Source organism: Strix aluco, chromosome 4, assembly GCF_031877795.1.
Source record: "Strix aluco isolate bStrAlu1 chromosome 4, bStrAlu1.hap1, whole genome shotgun sequence".
In the NCBI taxonomy this organism is placed as follows: Eukaryota; Metazoa; Chordata; class Aves; order Strigiformes; family Strigidae; genus Strix; species Strix aluco.
The window spans coordinates 91,294,343-91,316,531 of record NC_133934.1 but is presented as its reverse complement, the minus strand read 5'-3'; the positions used below and the strand labels follow the sequence as shown (position 1 = coordinate 91,316,531).

The window sequence follows — 22,189 nt, the reverse complement described above, 5'->3', positions numbered from 1 at the left end:
AATTTTTAATTTACTTTAAACTGGTGCTAACACATGCTAGGTACTAAACTAGATTGTAAAGCCTATATCCACAAAAAAACGGGGGATGGGAATGTGAATTGTTGAAGCCATTTGGTATGAAGAAAGGTTCCAAAGAATTGGAATTGTATATAGTTCCAATCCTGGAAATATATTCCTGTTGGGTAAAAGAACTAGGAAATAGACTTTTTAAAGGGAAAAGATATTTCCCTTTACCAAAGGGAAATAGAGGTAATGTAGGTGGCTGCTTCTCTGCCCACCCTCCTTTGTGCTTTAGAACTCGGCTGTAGGGGCAGCACCGAGAAGATGGGGGTTCACTGCTTGAGCTGGTTTCTCAGTCCAGAACCTAAAGACACTTCTCAGTCATTGCCTGACCGATAGAAAGAACCATGGTGTGTGTCAGATACAATGTAAAGAATCTTCATTGGTTTATTTTTTCATGTTTGTTAGCTAGTTTCTGTGAATGCAGTAAAAAGCTAACTTTTTGCTCTGCATAACATTTCCAACATTGCCCAGAGCAATAAAGCCAGAGTATTTGTGTAGAGATACTGAAATCAGCCAAGCAGTGTGATTTGCCTTCTCCACAGACCCTCCAAAGAAGCAACAGTTGTAGACAGGTTGTAAGCATAGTGTCTCCCAGGAATCTGCACACCTGTGTGCTTAGAGGAAATAGTTCACTTTTCTAGGAGCTCCTAATTTCCTGCATGTAGTTTATCTAAGACACTGTCATGTGTTTCCAGGGCAGGGCCACTTCCAAAGAAAACTGCGTTACGTTAGAAAGTACCTTTATGTGTAGAAGAATTCTTCATAGTCATTGGATCTGCTCCATATGTCTGTATCTTCAAAATAATTTGTTTTAACTTATATTTGAAGAATTTAGTGATAGTAATCAAATCTGAGATGACTCTGACTTCCAGATTGCTCCTTGAGGTAATTATATTAGGGAAAATTTTTTTAATGTAAATTGATCCAAACAAGTTACAGTTTTGTAGAAGATTTGCAAAGCATGGTTTGTGTCAAATATAAGTATGGAAGAACTCTAGCCTTCTTAGAAATTATATCCCTTATTCTAATAAAGGAATTAAATCATGTGATCTGTATGGTCATTGCCACTAATTTAATACCTGGGATTTAAGGCACAGTTTTGTAGGAATTCTTTTTTTCTGCAGAAAGTATGACTCCAGAATCTGAGAACTCTTCCCTAATTTCCCATTTGTTCCTGTGCCGATTTGAGAGTTGTCTATTTCAGAAGCTTTCTTACTCTAACTGAAGGAAAAATGTGATAACAATAGCTGCCATAAATAAATAAGATGACTGCAAGCTAAGTAAAGCTGTTAAATATGGAAGAGCTGAAGAATGGAATCCACTGCTGAGTGGACTGTTAATGGATCCCTGCAATTGAGACAGCACCTGGATGTCGCAGTTGCTCCCAGCCCATGACTGATAAGAAAAACCCTCCACTAAATTTAAAGTGAAAAAACAGGAGAACGTTGATTGTGGTATTTGTCATGGAAAGGAACATAGATGTGATCCATTTTAATCAAGGTTGTCAGTGGAATTCGCAGATGTATTCAAATGTAGGGATTCACTGCCTCTTTAGTACAAATGCCCTTTACAGTTCTGTGCAAAAATGCCATAGGTTCTGTTGGTTGTCTTAATAGGTCACCCATAATGACTAAAAAAAATGGACATATTAAGCTTTTTTCTCAACAAGGAAATCTACTTTGCTCAATTGTTGTGGTAGCAGTTTTCTTAGATAAGGCATCTGGAAGACAATACTATAAACAATGTTTCTGCAAAGTGCTTTTTTTTTTTTTTGCAATTGGTGTCAGGTGAGCTCAGATAGGAAAAAGGAAAAATTTAGAGGTGTCTAAAACCAAATTAACATGATCAGATTTTATTTTAAAAAATGCAGTGAATCATTCAGGAAGTTGCTATTATTGCCTGTAATAATTCTCTTTTACTACATGAGCCATTGTGAGATGCATAAATAGTTCTGAAAGACTTACAGAAGTTTTGCAAATTCTCAGAAGTCTATAAATTCTATTCCAAATTGGGCAAACTTTATTTGAGCTACTAGAGCCATCATTCATGTTGTTAATGACACAATAGAATTAATTTATTGTTTGTGTGTGGCATTGTAATACTACTATTAAATAGTGACCAGCTGCATTACTAAAAGGTATTTCATTGTGGTTTAAAATGTAACAGAGTTACATATGCTCTTAAGTCAGATTTATAGAAACTACATTTTAAGGCAAGAGCTTGTAAAAGGATTTAGATATCCTTGCTGGGGTAAAGAAATAAGAATTCTTTTCATGATAAGCTAATAGATAGAAACAATATTCATGCTTTTTTTTTTTTCAGCCAGGTGATTCTCAGATAATTGAAATCATCATAGGGCAAATAATTTCATAGGAATGTCTAAGGGTGGCAGTGACTTTAACATTCAAAAGCAATTGAGTTGGTACACAGTGGAATTCCTCATATGGACTTTTCTACCCCTGGACAGAACTGGAATAGGTCAGATTGTTAGTTTTTGTAAACTGGATGGGATAATTTAGATTCCATATGGCATTTCTTACTCTTTTTTTTATTTCCTTGTCAAGCAACTGGAATGTATTTGTGCTAAAGTAGAAATCAAAGTTGTTACCATAGGAATAAAAGCCTCATTTCATCATAGTTTTCATATTTTTCATTGTTCTCAGAAGAATGGAAATCTTTAACTTAGTAAAACTGAATACAATCCTTCCTTTTTAACATTCAGACCAGAAACTGAAGACACTAAGCATTTGGTTTCATCCTCTGAAACTTTATGCTCTTGGGATTTACTGAAATTGTATTTCTGAGTGTTTTAAAGTTAAGCGCTCAGTGCCCTTCTGAAGAAATGCTATTCATCAAACTGCATCTTTTTGGAAACTTACCTGTATTTCGAATGTCTTGGCAGCAATGCTATATTATTCTTACTTGGGTGGTTTGGCAGTCTTCAGAACTACTAAGAAGGAGACTTAAGTCCTTTTTTTTGAAAAATTTTGTTTCTCCTGAAATTTAGCAGTTCCATGCATTTTGAGCTTTTTATAATTGCATGGTACTGTGAAATTTCTGCAACTATAGTGTTATGTGTCATTTCAGGGTAATGTTCAGTATGGAATACAATACGCTTACAAGATTTAAGATAGTAATTCAATTGTCTGTCCTGCCTGAACGCAAAATGTGGTCCAAGCACCATTTAAATATTATGATAACGTGCAAAACCTAAGATTTATGGAATATTGTCTGAGAACCTGTTCATGTTAAGAGCATTGTAGAAAATATTTTCCACCTTAAGTAACACTGGTTCAGCTCTTATCATACCACTCTAGCAGACATTGATTATATGGGCTGTTGAATCCTTTTTAAAGACATTGCTGCATAATCCCACTGTATTTAATTGATAGGGTTACTGACAGTAATGGCAACTCCTGATGTACTTAAATGATAGCTCTCAGTGTAGCGTATCTGTGGATGAGAAGAAATTATACCTATACATATTATGTTAATTATACCTATACATATTATAGTAATTATACCTATATGTAGGTGAAGGAAGACTGTAGTGTTTTATCTTAATAGGGTAATAATTTTGTATTGTGGTTATCTTTGTGTGTATATCAAACCAGACTTTTCAATGTATTTTGCAAACTTTTTAAAATCTTAAGAATTGCCACGAGTCTAGGGCAGGCAGACAGATCACCAATATCCTTTTAAGTACAAGTCAGAGGTGAGGAATATAATTCAAGTTTCTCACATTCACTGTTAGAGGAAACAAAAAGAATTATTGATTGGGAAGATACGACTGTGTAAAAGAAAGCAAATTTAGCAGTTATGGCAGTTCCCTCTATATAGAATGATTAATTAAGGAGGTTGGATATCTGTCTTAAGGCCAAGTAATAACACCGTGGTTTGATTTTAAAAAAAAAAAATTAATTATGTAGTAATTATGACTATAATAAATTATATAATTTTTTTGGTAATATTTTATTTGAAGAAAAGAAGGGTGGAAAAACATTCTGTGATTATACAACACCAATTGACTTATCAATATCTAGAGCATCAGGGAGGAAATGCTGGTATTCAGAAACTAGTAAAGAAAGAAATATTTTTAATTGGTGCCTGTAGTGCATCCCTTGCTCTCTGTTGCTCAGCCACAGCTTTGAGATTTACCTGTGGCTTTCCCTGCTTTTGGAATTTCTCAAAAAAGTGATTGGTTTGCTGGTTCAGAAAATAATTTTTGAAAACATTGCAAACACATTTCAATAAATGGCTGGTTGTCTGTTCATACACATAACATTGGTGTATGTTAGTGAAGTGGAAGAAATTGTTTAGAAACTGTCAGAATTTAAAAACTCAAATTTCTAATAGTTAAAACCAAGAAATAATTTTATTATTGGAGAAAAAAGAGGAAGTTCTGCCACAGAGCTCTTTTGAGGGATGAGGTAAACAGGACCTGATGCCTGTGGAGAACAAAAACTGACATAAAGAGATGGTTTCAAAAACTATGATCTATGTCACTTTGCGGTGCCTGCTTGGATTTCTCCTGAGAACTTGGAGAAACACGGTAAATTGAAATAAAACAGAAAGTCTCACATAATATTTGTTGTGGCACTATACTCACTTTGTAGATGCCAAGTTAAATAGTTGGGGGGTTTATTTCTGACAATGAGAATCTTTTTCTATTCTTTGACAGCCACGAGCTGTCGCTGGTTTTCGAGGAACAGTACGATACGCGTCAATCAATGCTCATAGAAACAGAGTGAGTATCTCAAATTTATATCATATCCATCTCATGTAGCTGAAAGCAGTCAGTAACGTAGTTGCTATTGATTTCCTTTTTTGTATTCTTATGCGTGTATATATCATGTGGAAATTAATACTTATAAATTTTGGGAAAGGATAATACACTTGGCTGTAGTTGAGGGTAAAAAAATTCTTGTTGTAGAAAAAATAGTGGTTTTAATAGTTACCTTTGGTGTTCAATTGTACTGTAAGTTAATAAATTAAAAAGGTGAAGTTACTGAGTTTTATAAAATGCATAATGTCCAGTGTGTCATCTTAACATCATACACTAAAGAAATCTGAATAAACAGTTCCTCCAGTATAGAGATTTGCACTGTTATTTTAACACACTTCAATGTCTGTTTTGTTTCTCTGTATCTTTTATGGAAATTTACTTTTATGTTTCTACTTAAAATAGTTGCTGGATTTAATTATACAAACTTGTTTTGCAGCGTTGATTATATTAATTTTTATATATAATAATTTAAGTCTCGAGAGCAGTAGAGAATCTATCTTCCCTTTTGTTTTACAGATATTTGTAAGATGCATTAGAATAATATTTCTTTTTCACAGGAAATGGGTCGGCATGATGACCTCTGGTCCCTGTTCTACATGTTGGTGGAATTTGTGGTTGGGCAACTGCCTTGGAGAAAAATAAAAGATAAGGTAAACCTAGAAGTGAAACTAAAGAGCATGAGGGAGATTTAATTCTGGACTGCAAGCGAATGCTGTGATAAAGATCCCACTAAGAATCACTGGTTCATTAATTTTAACATCACATTTTCCAATGTTTTCTAGTATTAGTCCTCATTGCTAGCCTCATAGTATAAAAAGCAATCAAGTTTTACGAACTGTTCTAGGCAGGGAGTGGATTTTGCTTCTAATTAGCAAATCTTTTAAAAGGCAAAAATAAGTGTATATGTGCCACTTACTGCATTTTCCTGTTTTCACTTAAGTACTTTTTACTTATCACACATTTAGAATTTCTTATCTATTTTGACTATTTGTGAAATGGTCATTTCTTATTTGCTGGTGAACAAAGTGAATCAGTCAATATGCAGTAGTGTCTTTAGTCATGTATCATAGGTGAGCTATGTGAAGGAACAATGTCTAATTAGCTTATTATTACTTCTTTCAACTTCTTTTGAAATTAGATTGAAACAAGGTTGTTCTCTGTGGTTTATGCATTGGTAGATGACAATGTGGTATATAGGTATCATCTCTTCTTTGGTTTTGATTTACTCACCTTACACTAAACACGAATTACTAATGTTACACAATATACTGTGATGACTAAATATACACCAAATACCAAAAAGTGACTGAACTTCAGATGATGCAACAGGATATTTAAATCTTTAAAACATGTTTTTTAGAAGGGTTGGAGTGTCTAATGGTAGTCCTTGATGTCAGGCAGCATTCAAACACAGGAGAAAATGAAATGGCTTTTCATCTTGAATTTGTAGTTTGTACATTATTTTGCATGTGTACTGAGGGCAATGACAGAATCTCTTATCTTTCCATCTGATGTAGAATGGCCTTCCTCAGTACTATTCAGCGTAATGTACTTACCCATCTTTCTGGCCAGTAGTGTATTGAATTGCTGTAAGATACAAGGTGAGTATGTTGTACCAGAGAATGAAGGCATGTTAATGTTTGTTGTGTTATTTACTCCTAGGAGCAAGTGGGCTCCATTAAAGAAAGATACGAGCACAGACTTATGTTGAAACATCTTCCTCAAGAATTCAACATCTTTCTGGATCATATTTCTAATTTAGATTACTTTACAAAGCCTGATTATCAGGTAAACATTTTTACTATTTTGTCTTTCTGACTTTTAAATAGCAGAATTTCATGCTGTTTCATCTTCAGTTTCGTTTGATTTCATTGTGTAGCCTTCATAAGTGATTATGGATGGTGCCACTGCAAAGTTATTTTAATGACCATCTAGTGCTACAGAAACTTTGCAGTTCAAAGATGTCATTTTTTTCCATTTGGGAAGAGTAAGGCAGTTAAGTTTCTAAAAGCAATTGGCAATTGCTTTGCAGTCAGTATTCTGTGAGGGTCAGGTGCTATCCTACTATCGTAGCCTCTGTTGGGTGCTCCTTAAGTTAAATCAGATTGTATTCTCAGTGATAGTCGTTCTGGCAGTTTTCCAAAATCTGGAGCTCAGCACCTACGATATATACAGCTAGAGCACAATGTGCAGCCACGGTGGGTTTTTAAGACTGAAGTATTACCTACAGAGATCACCAGAAAACTAGTAATTTTTCTTTGTTTAAGAGAGAGTGTTGCCTGCTGAAATGACAGTCGCAGCTCGGTGATAAGGTGAGATAGGTGCTGAGAGGATATGCTGTAGAACCTGTGTTTTGTTCACTCAGTGTTGACCCATGATTTATCGGTAAATAAAACTCAAAGATAGAACTTTGTTCCATACCAGTATGTAGAAATCAGCAGAGGAATGCTCAGGGAAAGCAGGGAGGGAGACACTAAGAGTTTTCTCAGTCTCAAACTGTGGGAGAAGTTGAACCGATCTAACATCACACCACGACAAGTTGTGCCTGTGTGCCTTCCCTTTGGCTCTCAGAAACACGTATTCCTGTCAGCTCCCCACTAGCATTGCCTGTCTGCCTCTGCATTTGTTCAACTCACTAACTCAGCAAAACCAGAAGGAATGGTTTTCTGCTGGTGTGCAAACTGCATTGGTTCAACTGAATAAATAAATCATTCTGACTAATTCTGGAGTAGTAACTTTGGTAAGAATGATTCCTGTCCTTTACTTTGTAAGATTAACAGAGAAATCAAGATATATAAAGTTGGAAATAAGAACTGAAAATCTCAAGGGATAACTAATTTCCTGTTAGTAAGTGAATTTCTCTAAATGTACCGGTACGTTCTTCTGCATGTTTGCCAAAAAAAAAAAAAAAAAATCATTTTTTTGTGCAAAACTTTGAATGTAAAAAAATCTTATTACAAATACAGAAAATGTTCAGTGTTCCTGAGAAATAAATACCTTGAAATAAATACCCACACTCAGGGATTAACGTGATACCAGGAGAGAGTTTCTCCGTGATAGAGACAGCCCAGTAATTTATAGTCCTCTGGTTGGTCATGGAACATTTGCAGTTGTGTAGCTGCAGCCTGAGCCTTCTGACATGGTCTTGCTCATGTGCTTTAGACTAGAGCAGGGTAGCTTTTAGAGTGGTGAGAAAGTTCTTTACTTTCCATGGTTATTTAAGCTCTGGTCTCTCTTAACTAGTACTTGTTGTAGCAATGCTATTCATACCTTCAATATGTGTCATTCTTTGTTCATATTTATGGTTAGGCACTGAACAAGAATGTATGTGGTCAAAATCCCTGCTTTGAAAAGTTTACAATCTAAGAAGTTCATTACATAGGCCCAGAATCCACATTTGATTTGGCAATGTCAGATATTTTTATTTTATTCATGTATTTATGCACACGTTGCCTCAGCCTCCTGACATCATTAAGCATTTGAGTTTGTATTTGCATTATAGCAGAAATTGTAGAAAAGATTTAAAGAATGACCTTAAAAATTACTCCAGAGAGACTGCTTAAGGTTTACAGGAAGAGGAGAATAAAGGAGGGTACATATGGGACAGAGTGAACCGTGACTTTATGCAGTTCAGTAGGGTTTCAGAACTGACTGGGATAAATGGCACACCGAAGGTTCTTCAGAGTAAGGATAAAATAGATACAACCACTTTATACAAGAAAAATGATCCAAACTTCCCATCCATTTTAAGTTGCCAAAGGGTATGTGTTTTTAAAGGAGTCCAGAGAAAAATTTTCAGCATCCTAGATTGGAGAAAAGAATTAAAAGTAGAGTTTTAGCTTCTAGAAAAAAACCACATTAATTTTAGAAATGTTACAGGGTTAAGAGACTATATGATATAGACACAGCCTTCCCACCAGTGACTACAATGAGACAAAGGTTTTTCATGTGGAGAGGAAAGTAGATGCAATTTCTTTCTCTGTCATGGACACAAATTGTTCTATATGCTTTTTCATAGCATAAAATGAGGGTGGAAAGCTTCCTGTGTGACATTTCTGTGGCATGAACGTCAGCATTAGATAAAGTAAATGATACATGGTTCTAAGTGACAGAAATGTATGAATTAAATCAATAACCTTCCCTACGTACTCCTCATTAGTTTCCTTGGTTTCTAATCATGTTACTCTATACTCTTTTATCTTACTCTGATGGAGAGCCATTGGATGCTGTCCTGCAACAATGTCGTTATGCCTCTGTGTGTGTGTCTTTCTGTCTTTTTATGGAAGCCTTTGGTGTATCTTTGCCTCTACTGATAAAAACACAGATGTGGTGGTTTGGGTTTTTTTAAGTAGAACAGAATTTTGCATATCTTGACTTTGAAACCTTGGAAAATGGGAAATGGTTAATATAAAAACTGTTTCCTTTTTTTTGAAAATTGTCAGTCAAAATCTTAAAGAAGACACATGTTAATATATTACAGGAGGATATTTCTTAATTGCTTGGTCTCTTAGGCAAAAATGAAGCTTATAAACTTTTTTCTTCATTTTTAGCTTCTCATGTCTGTGTTTGACAACAGCATGAAAACATTTGGGGTTATTGAAAGTGACCCTTTTGACTGGGAGAAGAGTGGAACTGATGGCTCTCTGACAACAACAACAACTTCAACCACACCTCAGTTACACACTCGTCTGACTCCAGCTGCAATTGGGTATGTGTGCACATTGTGGCCACTTAAAAAGCAGCCACAGAGTACCAAAGGGAAATTATCTCCATATTTTAGTTTTTTTCTGCAGGATGTTGAATAAATAGAGGAATGGAGGTTTGGGAGCATTTTTGAAGTATTTCCCTCTTTAGGGTTCCTGTTTATACTATCCTGAAAGATTAGCACTGCAGTCCTAAATTTATAGCAATAAAAAATAGTAACTCAGGAAATTGCATGTAAATTTGCTAGTCCATCCTTTGCTAAATCATATTTTGTGAAACTAAATGAAGTGTCCTGAATTTAACTGCCTGGAAATAAACCCATTGTTTTCTGTAAACTTGGAATAAACTACTAGCTACAGTTTCCTTATAACTTTGAAAAATGAATGAATCTTTATAGGAAATTTGGAAATAGATTTTGGTCATATTTAAAATAATATTTAATGTGGTCTTTGAGACCTTCTGTAATTAAGTAAGTTGGACGAGATGTGGTGTTTAATAATGCTGATACTAATCTCAGGGGATTGGAGAATGTAAGAGGTGTTTATAGGTGAGGAGGAAGACTTTGTGCCTGTTCTAGGCCTTGAGTAGATCAACTTTTTATCTAAGAGTCATGAAGGTTATGACATGGTAGTTTTGCCGGTGTAGTGAGGCTGAAAAATGCCAAAATTTCATGTAGAATGTATTACATTCCCAGTATTTCAAGGTAATTTAAAAAATCAAAGTGTTAAAATAAATGTCAGTCGACATTAACTGATGTTAATCTTACACAGGTGTACGGTGTGCACTGTTGAACACACTGAAGTTGACAGGGTTTTGCATATGGTTCAGTCCTGTTATCACACTATGCATCACACCGGAGTTATTGGTAGTCTTGACTTCAGTTAACAATGTTGGTGCCTGTAAAGAAATGCCTTCTAATTGACCTTCAGACCATACACTTTTTAGGAATAGCATTGCTTCAGATACTGAACTAAGCCATAGCCCTCTTCAGCCCCAAATCAATGGGGCTACAAAACTTTAATTAAAATGTAACATCTTGTTAGCATTATGCTTAATTTTTGATTATCAATAATTGGATCAAAGTAGCACTTTGGTAAGAATAATAATTAGAACTGCATTTAGTTTGCTGAGTGATCTCTCTTCCTCGCACAGTATGTTTTGTTATTCTACCAAATTTTGTGGAAAAGGAAACTATATTATGAAAGTTGTCATTAATTTTTCTGAATAGAAAAATATGTGTAGAAGAGTCAGGAGCAAAATTGAGCCTGGACATGACCTCTAACAGATTTTCTCAGAAGTTGTGTCAAAAACATTCAAAAAACCAGCTTTTAAGTGATTGGTTTTTTACACCTTTTGTTATGTGCCTAAATTAAAGAAATATAAATTATGAAAGTCAAGAAGTAGAGTTTTTATGTTAATAATTTAGAAGATTTAGTTTTCCACAGAAGCATGCTTTTGCTTGTAATTTTTTGTTTCTTTTAATAGACTAGAAATTAATTTAGAGAAGAGAAGAATTTCAAGAAATACATTAAAGTCTCAAAATGTTTAACTTTCCAATTTTTTTTTTTTTTTTTTTTTTAAAAAAAAACTACTTTTGTAGAATTGCCAATGCCACTCCTATCCCAGGAGATTTGCTGCGAGAAAACACAGATGAAGTGTTTCCTGATGAACAGCTCACTGATGGAGAGAATGGTATACCAGTTGGTGTCTCACCAGAGAAACTTCCTGGATCCCCTGGGCATCAGCGTCCTCAAGAAAAAGACGTTTGGGAAGAAATGGACGCAAACAGAAACAAAATCAAACTAGGGATCTGTAAGGTACTTACAAATCTGCATTGCAAAGACCATCTTTGAACAGTTTCCTGTCCTCATAGTGCACATAAGATAAAATTAATGATGCAGTCTTACTAATATTGATTAGCCAGAATGCTCTAAGAAAACAAGATTTATGGTAGAGCTAACACATTTTATTAGAGTGATTTGTATACTGGAACAAGCTTTTGGGCTTTGTGTCACTTTATCGGGTCTTTATGATGAATAGTAGATTGCTGATAATTTGAGATTCTTTCTAGTTTATTCATATACATGTTCTTCAGACATGATTTTGATTCTTGCTCACTGAATGAAACCAAAGCAAATTTCCTGCATCTTGCATGTGTAGAAGTTAGATACTGAATATACAAGAAAACAGTTCAATGTTATTCTTCAGTTGACAGATTGGCAGTGTGATTGGCAGTATCCACTTAATTCACTTGCTGTTTTTGTCTCCATAAGATACGATGCCTTTGTACTGATCCAAAGAGGTTCATGGGCTAGTCTTTAGAAGAGAATGCTGCTTAATTTTGAGAAGTGGTCTCTGAGAAGTGGTTCCCATCTCACTTGCTCACAATCACATTTCATACTCAGACAAATGTAGACCTGTTTCTTGATATAAAAATGTTTTGAATGTGAAGAGGGATCTGGTACTGAAATGTTCTTTAGCTTGGGGAGCTGTCTAGTTTTGAGGCTTTTACTTCTTGTTTACTAGAAAAAAAATGTATTGTGGGAAAGAATAAGGCATGGTGCCTATTTTCAAATGTGCTTGCTTGTTAGTTTGTTTTTTACCAAAGAGGGAGAAAGGAGGTTGTTCTGCTTTAAACAAAGGCAATTTCTATCAGTTATATCTGTTGAAACTAAGGATGCTCATGATTCCCCATCTCTAAATCATGTCCAGTTAGTGTACAAAATGGAATGCAGTTGGACTAAAACATAGTTCTAAGTCACAGAAATATCTAGTAGGTTTAGTGTATATGCTCTAGAGAATCATAAAGACAGCTTGGAAGCTAACTTCTCTTTAATAAGAGCACTTGACTGTAAAGCAAACTGAAGATGCTACCGAGTGCCGGGTTTCGGGCTATTATTAAAGAAAATTCAGAGATGAGTGTGAAATATTGGGGTAAATTTAAGTGTATTACTGGGTTTTTGAGACTCCTGTTCTCAGACCTACCCAGAGCTAGTGTATTACTAGTATGTGGTCTGTTGTAGGCATGTGCTGAAGAGCATATCTAAACTACCTTTAAGTATGGCATGAACTTAAGGATCATTCCAAATACAAATTGGCTTATCACAGACTAAAAACCTGTATGGTATTCACCATGTAGTACCTTGTCCTCCTCTGTTCTGCTACTCCTAGTGAGTTACATTTTTACTTAATTTTTTTCACAGGCTGCCACAGAAGAAGAAAACAGCCATGGGCCAGTGAATGGAATGCTTAATGCACCGAGTCTTGGCTCTCCAATTCGTGTTCGCTCAGAGACCACCCAGCTAGACAGAGATGTTCCACTGGTGCGAAAGTTACGTTCAATTCACAGCTTTGAACTGGAGAAGCGTCTGACATTGGAGTCAAAGCCAGACACTGATAAATTTCTTGAGACCTGGTAAAGAAATTATTTTATTCCTACACTTAGATCTTTTCAGGATACATAGTACATAGTTAAGATAATATCATCTTTCTTCTGCTGTGTGAAAACCAGAAATGGAGCTGCTGAGTTATGCTTATGCAAGCTACAGCAAAGTATTTACTGCATTCATAATACCGCTCGATTAATGGATTTCACCACTTGGCAGCTTCTTTAAAAAAAGATTAGTGCTAGTATACATCTAAAGTCAGACTTTTTACACTTGAGAATTTTTTATTACATGACCTAGTGGTGTAGCCCTGATGTTTATTACCTTTTTCTTCAGTGGGATACTCTTGACAGTCAGTACGACTCATCCTAAATAAGAAGGATGACATCTTGTGCTCAATAGAGGTAACATGGCATTGGATTATATGACATGAGGAGGACAGTTTACAAGAAGTGGAGTTATGAAATAAAGTTACAAATCTACCTGCATGCAGCAAGTTTAGTTATTCCCACATGTATTGCACTAACATAAAAAAATGTTGCTAGAAATGGTGGGGAGGACTGGGAGAAGGATAATCCACGCACTGTCAGTGAAGATCAGGTTCGAGAACATCTAAAGAACCTGAAGGTGTACAGGTCTATGGGGCCTGATGAGATCCATCCATGGATCCTGAAGGAACTGGCAGATGAAGTTGCTAGGCCACTCTCCATCATATTTGAGAGGTCATGGCAGCCTGGTGAAGTGCCCACTGACTAGAAAAGGGGAAACATCACCCCCATTTTTAAAAAGGGAAAAAAGGAAGATTTGGGCAACTACAGGCCAGTCAGTCTTACCTCCGTGCCTGGCAAGATCATGGAGCAGATCCTCCTGAAGGCTCTGCTAGGGCACAGGGATAATGTGGAGGTGATTGGTGGCAACCAATATGGCTTCATCAAGGGAAAATCCTGCCTGACAAATCTGGTGGCCTTTTATGATGGAGAGACAGCATCAATAGATAAGGGAAGAGCAACTGATGTCATTTACCTGGACTTGCGCAAGGCCTTTGACACTGTCCCACATGACATCCTGGTCTCCAAGTTGGAAAGACATGGATTTGATGGATGGACCACTCGATGGATAAGGAATTGGTTGGAAGGCCGCACCTAAAGGGTTGCAGTCAATGGTTCAATGTCCAAGTGGAGACCAGTGACAAGTGGTGTCCCTCAAGGATTGGTACTGGGCTGGTACTGTTTAATATCTTTGTTGGCGATATGGATAGTGGGATGGAGTGCACCCTCAGCAAGTTTGCCGATGACACCAAGCTGTGTGGTGTGGTTGATACGCTGGAGGGAAGGGATGCCATCCAGAGGGACCTGGACAGTCTGGAGAAGTGGGCCCAGGCCAACCTCATGAAGTTTAACAAGGCCAAGTGTAAGGTCCTGCACCTGGGCCGGCGTGATCCCAAGCACAGGTACAGGCTGGGTAATGAGTGGATTGAGAACAGTCCTGGGGAGAAGGACTTGGGCGTGTTGGTGGATGATAAGATCAACATGAGCCAACAGTGTGTGTTTGCAGCCCAAAAAGCCAACCAGATTCTGGGCTGCATCAAAAGAAGTGTGATCAGTAGGTTGAGGGAGGTGATTCTGCCCCTCTACTCTGCCCTCATGAGACCCCACCTGGAATACTGTGTCCAACTCTGGAGCCCCCAATACAAGAAGGTTATAGAATTGTTAGAACGAGTCCAGAGGAGGGCTACCAAGATGATCAGAGGGCTGGAACACCTCTCCTATGAGGACAGGCTGAGAGAGTTGGGCTTGTTCAGCCTGGAAAAGAGAAGGCTCTGGGGAGACCTCATAGTGGCCTTCCAGCACCTGAAGGGCACCTGCAAGAAGGCTGGGGAGGGACTTTTTACAAGGGACTGTAATGATAGGACGAGGGGTAATGGGTGGAAGCTGAGGGAGGGGAGGTTTATATTAAATATAAGGAAGAAGTTTTTTACTGTGAGGGTGGTGAGGCACTGGAACAGGTTGCCCAAGGAGGTTGGGGATGCTCCATCCCTGGAAGTGTTCAGAGCCAGGCTGGATGGAGCCTTGAGCAACCTGATCTAGTGTGAGGTGTCCCTGCCATAGCGGGGGGGTTGGAACTTGATGATCTTTGAGGTCCCTTCCAACCCAAACCATTCTGTGATTCTATGATTCTAGAAGACAGAGATCTTAAAATGGAATTTGAATGTAGGGAGGAGACAGATGTATGAGAATAGATTCAATCAGTTTGCCTATGTGTAGAAGGAATAAGGGGAGAAGGACACAGCAAAATCTGACTGAAAGGCCAGAGGCTGTATGGGGACAGTAGAAGACAGCAGAGATGCTGACAGTGGCAAGATCCTTCTAAGTCATAGTGGGGTTAGGAATTTGAATTTGTTTGATGAAGCAAGTTATGAAAAGCATAAATAAAGAATCAGTGAAAAAAATAACATTCTTCTTGAAAGCATCTACTAACTGCTGCTGGAGACATCTGTTTCTTCTGGTCTGCTTTGAGTCTCCACTTAATTAGGTCTCTGCATAAATTAAGTGCAGTGGACATCTGGTGGTAGCCTCATCACTGAGTTGGTATCCACTCACTATTCTCACTTCTGGTAACTACATTTACAATACAATATGATATATTACAATTACACTTCAAATAATGTGCAAATTTCCAAGACCATCTGCCTATTTTTACTTATTTGTCTCAAATTGTGGATCTTTAAACAACTGTAGATTGTTCTAAAATATGACAACAAATTTTTACATAAATCTAGTTTTCCTCTACTGAAAAACCTCAAATGTAGCTTACATTATTTAATTAATTCTTAACTAATTCAGATATTAACTTATTTTCTTAAGTTTGGAGAAGATGCAGAAAGACTTGAATGCTGCGTCAGAGACTCCTGTTGCTGCTGTTCCTCCTCTTTCTCAGAAGACACCCATTCCTGCTCCTGTGACTGCCCGCATGGACCATGTTTGGCACTATGATGAAGAATATCTTCCAGACCCTTCAAAGCCTGTGTCAGCTGGTTCTCCAGAACATGTTGATGGTGTTATTAGCAATGGATTTGTAGCTGTCAACTTAAGCTCCTGCAGGCAGGAGGTTGATTCTAAGGAATGGGTGATAATAGATAAGGAACGGGACTTGCAGGACTTCAGGACAAATGAGGCTTTAGGACACAAAACTACTGGAAGTCCCTCAGATGAAGAGCCGGAGGTACTACAAGTTCTAGAGGAGTCTGCTCCAGAAGAGCAGCCCAGACAGGGTGGTTGGGCAGGAAACAGTGTCCATGTCAAGAACCAGACCTCAGGGGTGGAGTTTGTTCTAGCCATGGAGTGTCATCCTGCTGCTTCCGAACAGCTTACAGATAAATTGGAACTTCAGTCCGGAGCTGCTGGACAGCTTCTTGCAGCCACCCCTACAAGTCCTATGGAAGCTCAAGCAGAAGGAGCACTCACTCCGGTAAGAGAAACAGTCGCTGTTTTATTGAACCTCTCCTTGTTCAGAATTACATGAGGTAAGGGAAAAGGCAGTGACTAAAATACAATAGTGTAGCAGAAATTCCTAGTTTCATCAGATATGGGACTTGATTCTGCAGAATGATCTTCCATGTTCTGTTAACACAGGTGTTTATATTGTCCCATGGAAGTGGCTATTAGTTCTGCAGGTACGATCCACAGAACTGGCTGCAATAAAAAAAAAAAAAGAAATTATATAAAGAAGCTCCTTATTCAGTGGTTCCTAATCAGAGATACACATACAAATGTATATTCTATTTGCAGTACATAAACATAAAATGACAAGGAATGTATAAAATACTGTGCTACAATGTTGCATGTGTTTCAGAAAAGCCTAAATGGCTGAAACAAAAGAAACAGTTGCTTGCTCTCACCATCGTTGATGTAGTGTTTTCTTTCAGAATTCCCTTTGTTTCTTCCTGTTTCTTCTGAAATTTCTAATGGTTCTTATACAACCACTTGTTGGCTTTTATAAGTTGTTACTACTTCTCACTTCCAAGATAATTTTGCACCTACTGCTTTGCTCCCAGAGTCTTCTCTTAAGACAGATTGCTTTGCTTCAATTCTTTCTTTTGTGTTTCTCCATCGTCTCTAAAGAATTCTCATTTGCAGTTTTTGAACTTCTACTTTTTTTTTTCTCCTCTGTCACTGATTCTAAACAAAGACTTCTTTGGCTTTAACTAAGGAGGAAGTGATATTAATGGTTAAGTCTTTGGGAATCAGCTCCTGGTTTTATTTCTCCCCTTTTCTCAGTAGATGTTGTGTCATCTATGACATAAAGGGCAATTCTTTCAAGTTCTTTTGAGCCAAGAAACCTGTCTGTACTTCTCCCTCACTTATCACCACTTTTTGTCAAAGTTACAGCCAGCTCATTAGAAAAAGAAACTCTTCACCAACCACTCATTTATTATAAGGTGTGGAATATCTTTTATGGTTAAAATGAACTAGTCAATGTAATTAACTATAGCTGTACAGTAAAATTTCAAATACACCTAGGTTCTCCTGGAAAACGCAAGATCTATCTTTCATACAAGATCATATTTAGATATCATACTTTGTGAGTGATGTGATTTATAGAAGATCCATTCATGATTCAAAATGCAGAACTGTGTTAAACAACAGAAGATTTTTTTAGATTTAAGTTGAAATATTAATTGCATGAAAGTGTTTGATGGGTTAGAAACTTCTAAAGATGAAAAATTAAATTGCTCAGTTGTTTTCAGTTGTTCAATTTTTGTATTTTAATGTTAGTTTTAGTAAAACAGACAAGAAAGAGCAACACTTAGTCTTGTACAAAATACTAATTATCAGGTGGTTTTATTTCAAAAGCCATTAAAAACCAGCTTGCTATTTTGTATGCAAATGCACTATTCCACTTTATATAAACTTGGCTCTTTTTGGGACAATAGCTATTTTACTTAAAACTGAAAGTAGAGGTGTATAAAAATCATGTACTGCAGCACAAATAATGGACAATATCTTTATCTGGAACGAAAGAAGCTCCTGAGCATGGGAGTAGAAATAGTTATAAGCAAGGTCAATTAATTATAAGTTGGAAGAAATACTGCTTGAAGTAGATATTGGAGTGAGATTATATTTTAGTTTGGTTTTGCAAGCAGGTAAGGGATATTTGTCATGACCTCAAAAAAGGGGGAAATTAATATGGTTTGTATTATCCTGGAAGGGCAAATAGTGCTGTGAGGGCAAGTTGAATGGCAGGAAGGAACATGCTGTTTTGAAGGTGAATCACGTGTAATTGAAAATATAAATTGAACTGGGAGTAAGCAAAATAGAAATTATTTGGCCAATTTAGAAATGGGGAACAGAGTGTGTCTATGCAGTGTGTCTGTTCCAACTGTGATGGCAATATGTGGTAGTCCTCCATCTACTTCATTAGTCCTTGAAAGCAAAACAAAGCCCAGGAGGATATTTGGAGGCAAGTTGTTCTTTCTGTCCTTTGTTGATGGTATTCCACTTCATAAAAGATACTTAAATAGTCCTTGAGGTGGGTACTGGAACCCAGCTGTTCTTATAGGTGAGTGTCCTAGTCACTTCACAGGGAGACAGTTTACATATGCCTCTTCATACAGTAGTTCTCTCTGTTCAAGTGTCCTGGTGACCTTAGGGAACTGTTTGGTAGAGTACTTTTCCTTCTTCCTCAAAGCATCTACCTGCCTGAAACTTTTCTTTGAATATGATCCTTGTTTGTGGATCAGATGTTCTTGCTCTTTAGTAATTTTTCTAGGTAGCACCTTCCTGACAATACAAATAATTGGCAAAGGGTTGTACTTTACTTTTCTGCTCATTTAATTATATTGCATCAGTTAATAAGAACAGGCTTGGACCCTAGAGTGTAAGTTTAGGACCATAAATCAAATGACTTAAATGTTATTAAAAGGTGTTAAAAATAGATACTGAAATTATAGTAGTATAATAGCTTAATATAATTTCTGAAACAGTTTACTCATTTCAAACAGGTTGAAACTCTAGGACACGTTGGCATTCATAGTCATCGTTCTTATGAGTATAGTCTCATATGGATTTCTGGTGACCTGTTAGCATGGGGTTTAATTACCATAGAAAGTATGATGAATTATCTTTTTTGAGCTTATTCTGAGTTGGTTATTATCTTCTTTGAGCTTATTCTTATTCTGGTTTGTTAAAGATGCAAGCAATTACTTCAATGGTGAATGAATAAAATAGTTTTCCTGCTTTATGTATTTTTTGATTTTTCATTTTTTACTTTGATTCTTCTTTATTCTATATTTCTTTCAGGGCTTTATTGCTCACTACCTAAGTAGTCAGTAGTAGCAAGGATGTTTCTGTATGAGAAACTAAAGGTTCATATACTCACCCATAATTTTATTTTCTCCTGAAGGAAAGAAATTGCTGGGCTACAGTCCTTCCATTTGTAGATAAATGTTCTTCCTGAAATTGTGTGTGTACATGGACTTGCTGTAATTGATGATAATATACTTTTTACCTGTTTCACACAGCATCAGCATTCTAGTAAGAATGTAAAGTTGTAGCAGTTCAGGAAGGAAACATGAGCTCAAAAAATAAGAGAGAAAAATATCTAAGTTATTGGCTTGGGGATGAGCAAGTTTCAGGCATAAAAAGTCACAGTAATTATTCTATCTATTATGAAAAAAACCTGCAGGTAAGAGAACTAATTTTCATGTTATCAGTTATGGTTTTCCAGTTGCAATACAGATTCTGTGTGCTACCAGCAAATACCAGTTTGATCTGGCTCAGTCATGGGCACATGGTCACATTTCTTTTGAACTATTCAGAGCATGTAAGGGTATATATGCTGACTTTATGCTTTCATAAAGGCTTTATGTTCACTTTGGCTGCAGGAGGACAGACAGTACCTGATTTGCTGTAATATCTGCTGATATGAAGTAATTCTGTCAAAAGCATTTGAGCCGATCTAGACTAATGGTGAATTTATACTGAAGCAGCACTTGGTATCATGTATGATGTTCTCTGGTTTTCTTTTCTTTGATCTGGTACTAAGAGCCTAAAGCTGGTCTTGCTGTGTTGTTGAACTATGGCCTCATTAATTTACAGTGTTTGTACTGTTTGCAGTGAAGTCCATACAGTGCATGCATGAAGCTTTACAGCATATATTTGTGAAGCAGATATTTCAGCAAAGAAATAATAATGGAGTTGAAGTAGTTGAATATGTAACAACTAATTCCATTTTCATCTTCAGTTTAAATGAAACAACAGTTTGCTCTGGTCACAATTGGTTGACAACCTAATACCATATATATGTATATATGCATGGTTATAGAAGAGGTTTGATTGTGTGAATTTATTTATTTTTGTTATTTAGAAATATTGCTGAAATTAGCGTTTTGTACATTGAGGTAATATTATGTTTTGTCAAAAACCTGCTCTTAAATTTCCATTTATTTCAGAGTTCTAAGTAATTTAATTCTCTTGTACCTTCTATTCTCAGTTGCTGCTTTTATGAGACACTGGAAATACTTGTTTTTTTCCAGAGACAGCTATGCATTATGGGAACTGAAGCTTTAGGATTGATGTAATTGAAAATACCTTTTCCTTGGAAACTGAAATGCTTGATAGGTGCTCTCTGTTTCCAGGGAATACAGGTTAGAATTGCAAATACCATGGTAGGAAACAGAAAATCACCTTCATGAAGCTTGCAAAAGTTTTTCATATCTCTACTCTTCATGGTTTTGTCTAAATATACTTAGACAAAGAATTGCAAACTGTATCTAGCAATCTCATTTACAGGTATTTAGATGTGTCACTGTCAGATATTTATTCAGCACTGGAAAAGGTCTTTCAAAGAATCAGCTGATTGCAGAGTTGTATGTCAAAGCTATAGGTTATCAGAATAATCAAAAACCAACTTGAAAATGTACTTTCTCTAAAAGAGTTAGTTTGGAACACTTTGACTTTACAGTTCCTGTTCTTCCCCCCCCTTTCATGGATTCTGCAGGTCAATATATCCTTCTAGTTCAATCCCATATTTAGGAAATTTCATTAAAATTGTTTAGTACTAAACTTACTGATTAATCCTGTCAGCTATGGTTCTTAATATATGCTGTTATAGCCGTAGTTGTACAGTCATATTTGTAAAGCCTGCAATGGGTGTATATGCTAAAACTATAGTCGTCTCAGAAAACACAATGTGCTAAGCATTTGCAAGGACCAGTCAACAATCAACCAGTTTGTGTGCGCAATGTCCTTGGAACAGACCGTGTTAGTTTATTAAATTTGCCCTAGATTGTTACTGATGGAAGGAAGGAAGGTAGGAGCCAGCTAGAGAAAGGATGCTCACTTTTGATTTTGATACTGGATTTTTAAAAATTGATGGAAAACTTGAAGATTAGACTTAAGATACCTCTTAAATCATCAGCTTTTAGCCTGTGAGGGAGGTGTGAATATGGTCTTCTAAGAAAATGCGCATAGGCAAGACATAAACAAGAATTATTAAAGTATTGATTTTTAAACCTTATTTTCTTCCCCACCATGTTGTTCTCACAGCTCAACTCATCTCATATGCTGCATTTCTCCACTCCAAGAATTTCAAGTCCCATCCTCCGCACCATGAGCCCTATAGCCTATCTATCCATCCACTCGGACCCTCTGAAAGAGGCTGGTTTACCAAGGAGTCAATCAGCTGAGAGCCACTCCTCTTCTTCCCGCTCAACTGGTCGTAGGCAGCTTCCTGTCATTCCCTGTGGCAACAAGTTCCCCCCTGTCATTCGCATCTCAAAAGCACAACTTCAGCAGGTGAATAAGCCTTGTCTTCATAAAAGTGACTGCAGTGTAGCAGTCATCTGCAAAGTTTAACATTTTCAGTTGCTCTGCACAGTCCGGTAGTAGGCATATGCTAGTCATACTGCTATACACAACATCCTAAAAAATATTTTGAAAGATCAAGTTAGGGAATAAGAATGGATCTTGTTCAGGAACAGAGTCAGGAATACTCTGAGGAAGATATATTGTCCTGCTTAGAAGAGGTAAAATGAGAGAGAGGAATATTTAAATAGCTGTTATTCAGGTTATGATCTGGAGCACCAAGCATCTCTGGATGTTCTGGAAGATAGTTGCATGTTCTCAGAGGGATTTTCTCTGGAAAAAGGTAGGATTATAAAATCCAGAAAACAGATTTTTACTGTGATTAAAATGTCTCTTTTTTATGTGTTCCTATAATCAGTACCAGGTAGATTTCGAACTGTGAACAC

At 36.7% G+C, this 22,189-nt stretch overlaps 1 protein-coding gene across 3 annotated transcripts in view; it reads left to right on the top strand.

Annotated features, from left to right (window-relative positions):
* Nucleotides 1-22,189, top strand: part of TTBK2 (tau tubulin kinase 2) — a 108,224-nt gene that overhangs the window by 62,343 nt on the left and 23,692 nt on the right. The window contains exons 7-14 of one of the 3 annotated variants that reach the window (XM_074824220.1): nucleotides 4,745-4,810; nucleotides 5,407-5,499; nucleotides 6,512-6,637; nucleotides 9,400-9,557; nucleotides 11,154-11,370; nucleotides 12,757-12,968; nucleotides 15,804-16,407; nucleotides 21,486-21,734. In XM_074824220.1, coding sequence (XP_074680321.1) covers nucleotides 4,745-4,810; nucleotides 5,407-5,499; nucleotides 6,512-6,637; nucleotides 9,400-9,557; nucleotides 11,154-11,370; nucleotides 12,757-12,968; nucleotides 15,804-16,407; nucleotides 21,486-21,734 — 1,725 coding nt within the window. Of the gene's footprint in view, nucleotides 1-4,744; nucleotides 4,811-5,406; nucleotides 5,500-6,400; nucleotides 6,451-6,511; nucleotides 6,638-9,399; nucleotides 9,558-11,153; nucleotides 11,371-12,756; nucleotides 12,969-15,803; nucleotides 16,408-21,485; nucleotides 21,735-22,189 lie in introns of those variants that run through there. The other 2 variants (XM_074824221.1, XM_074824222.1) reach the window with 2 other exon arrangements.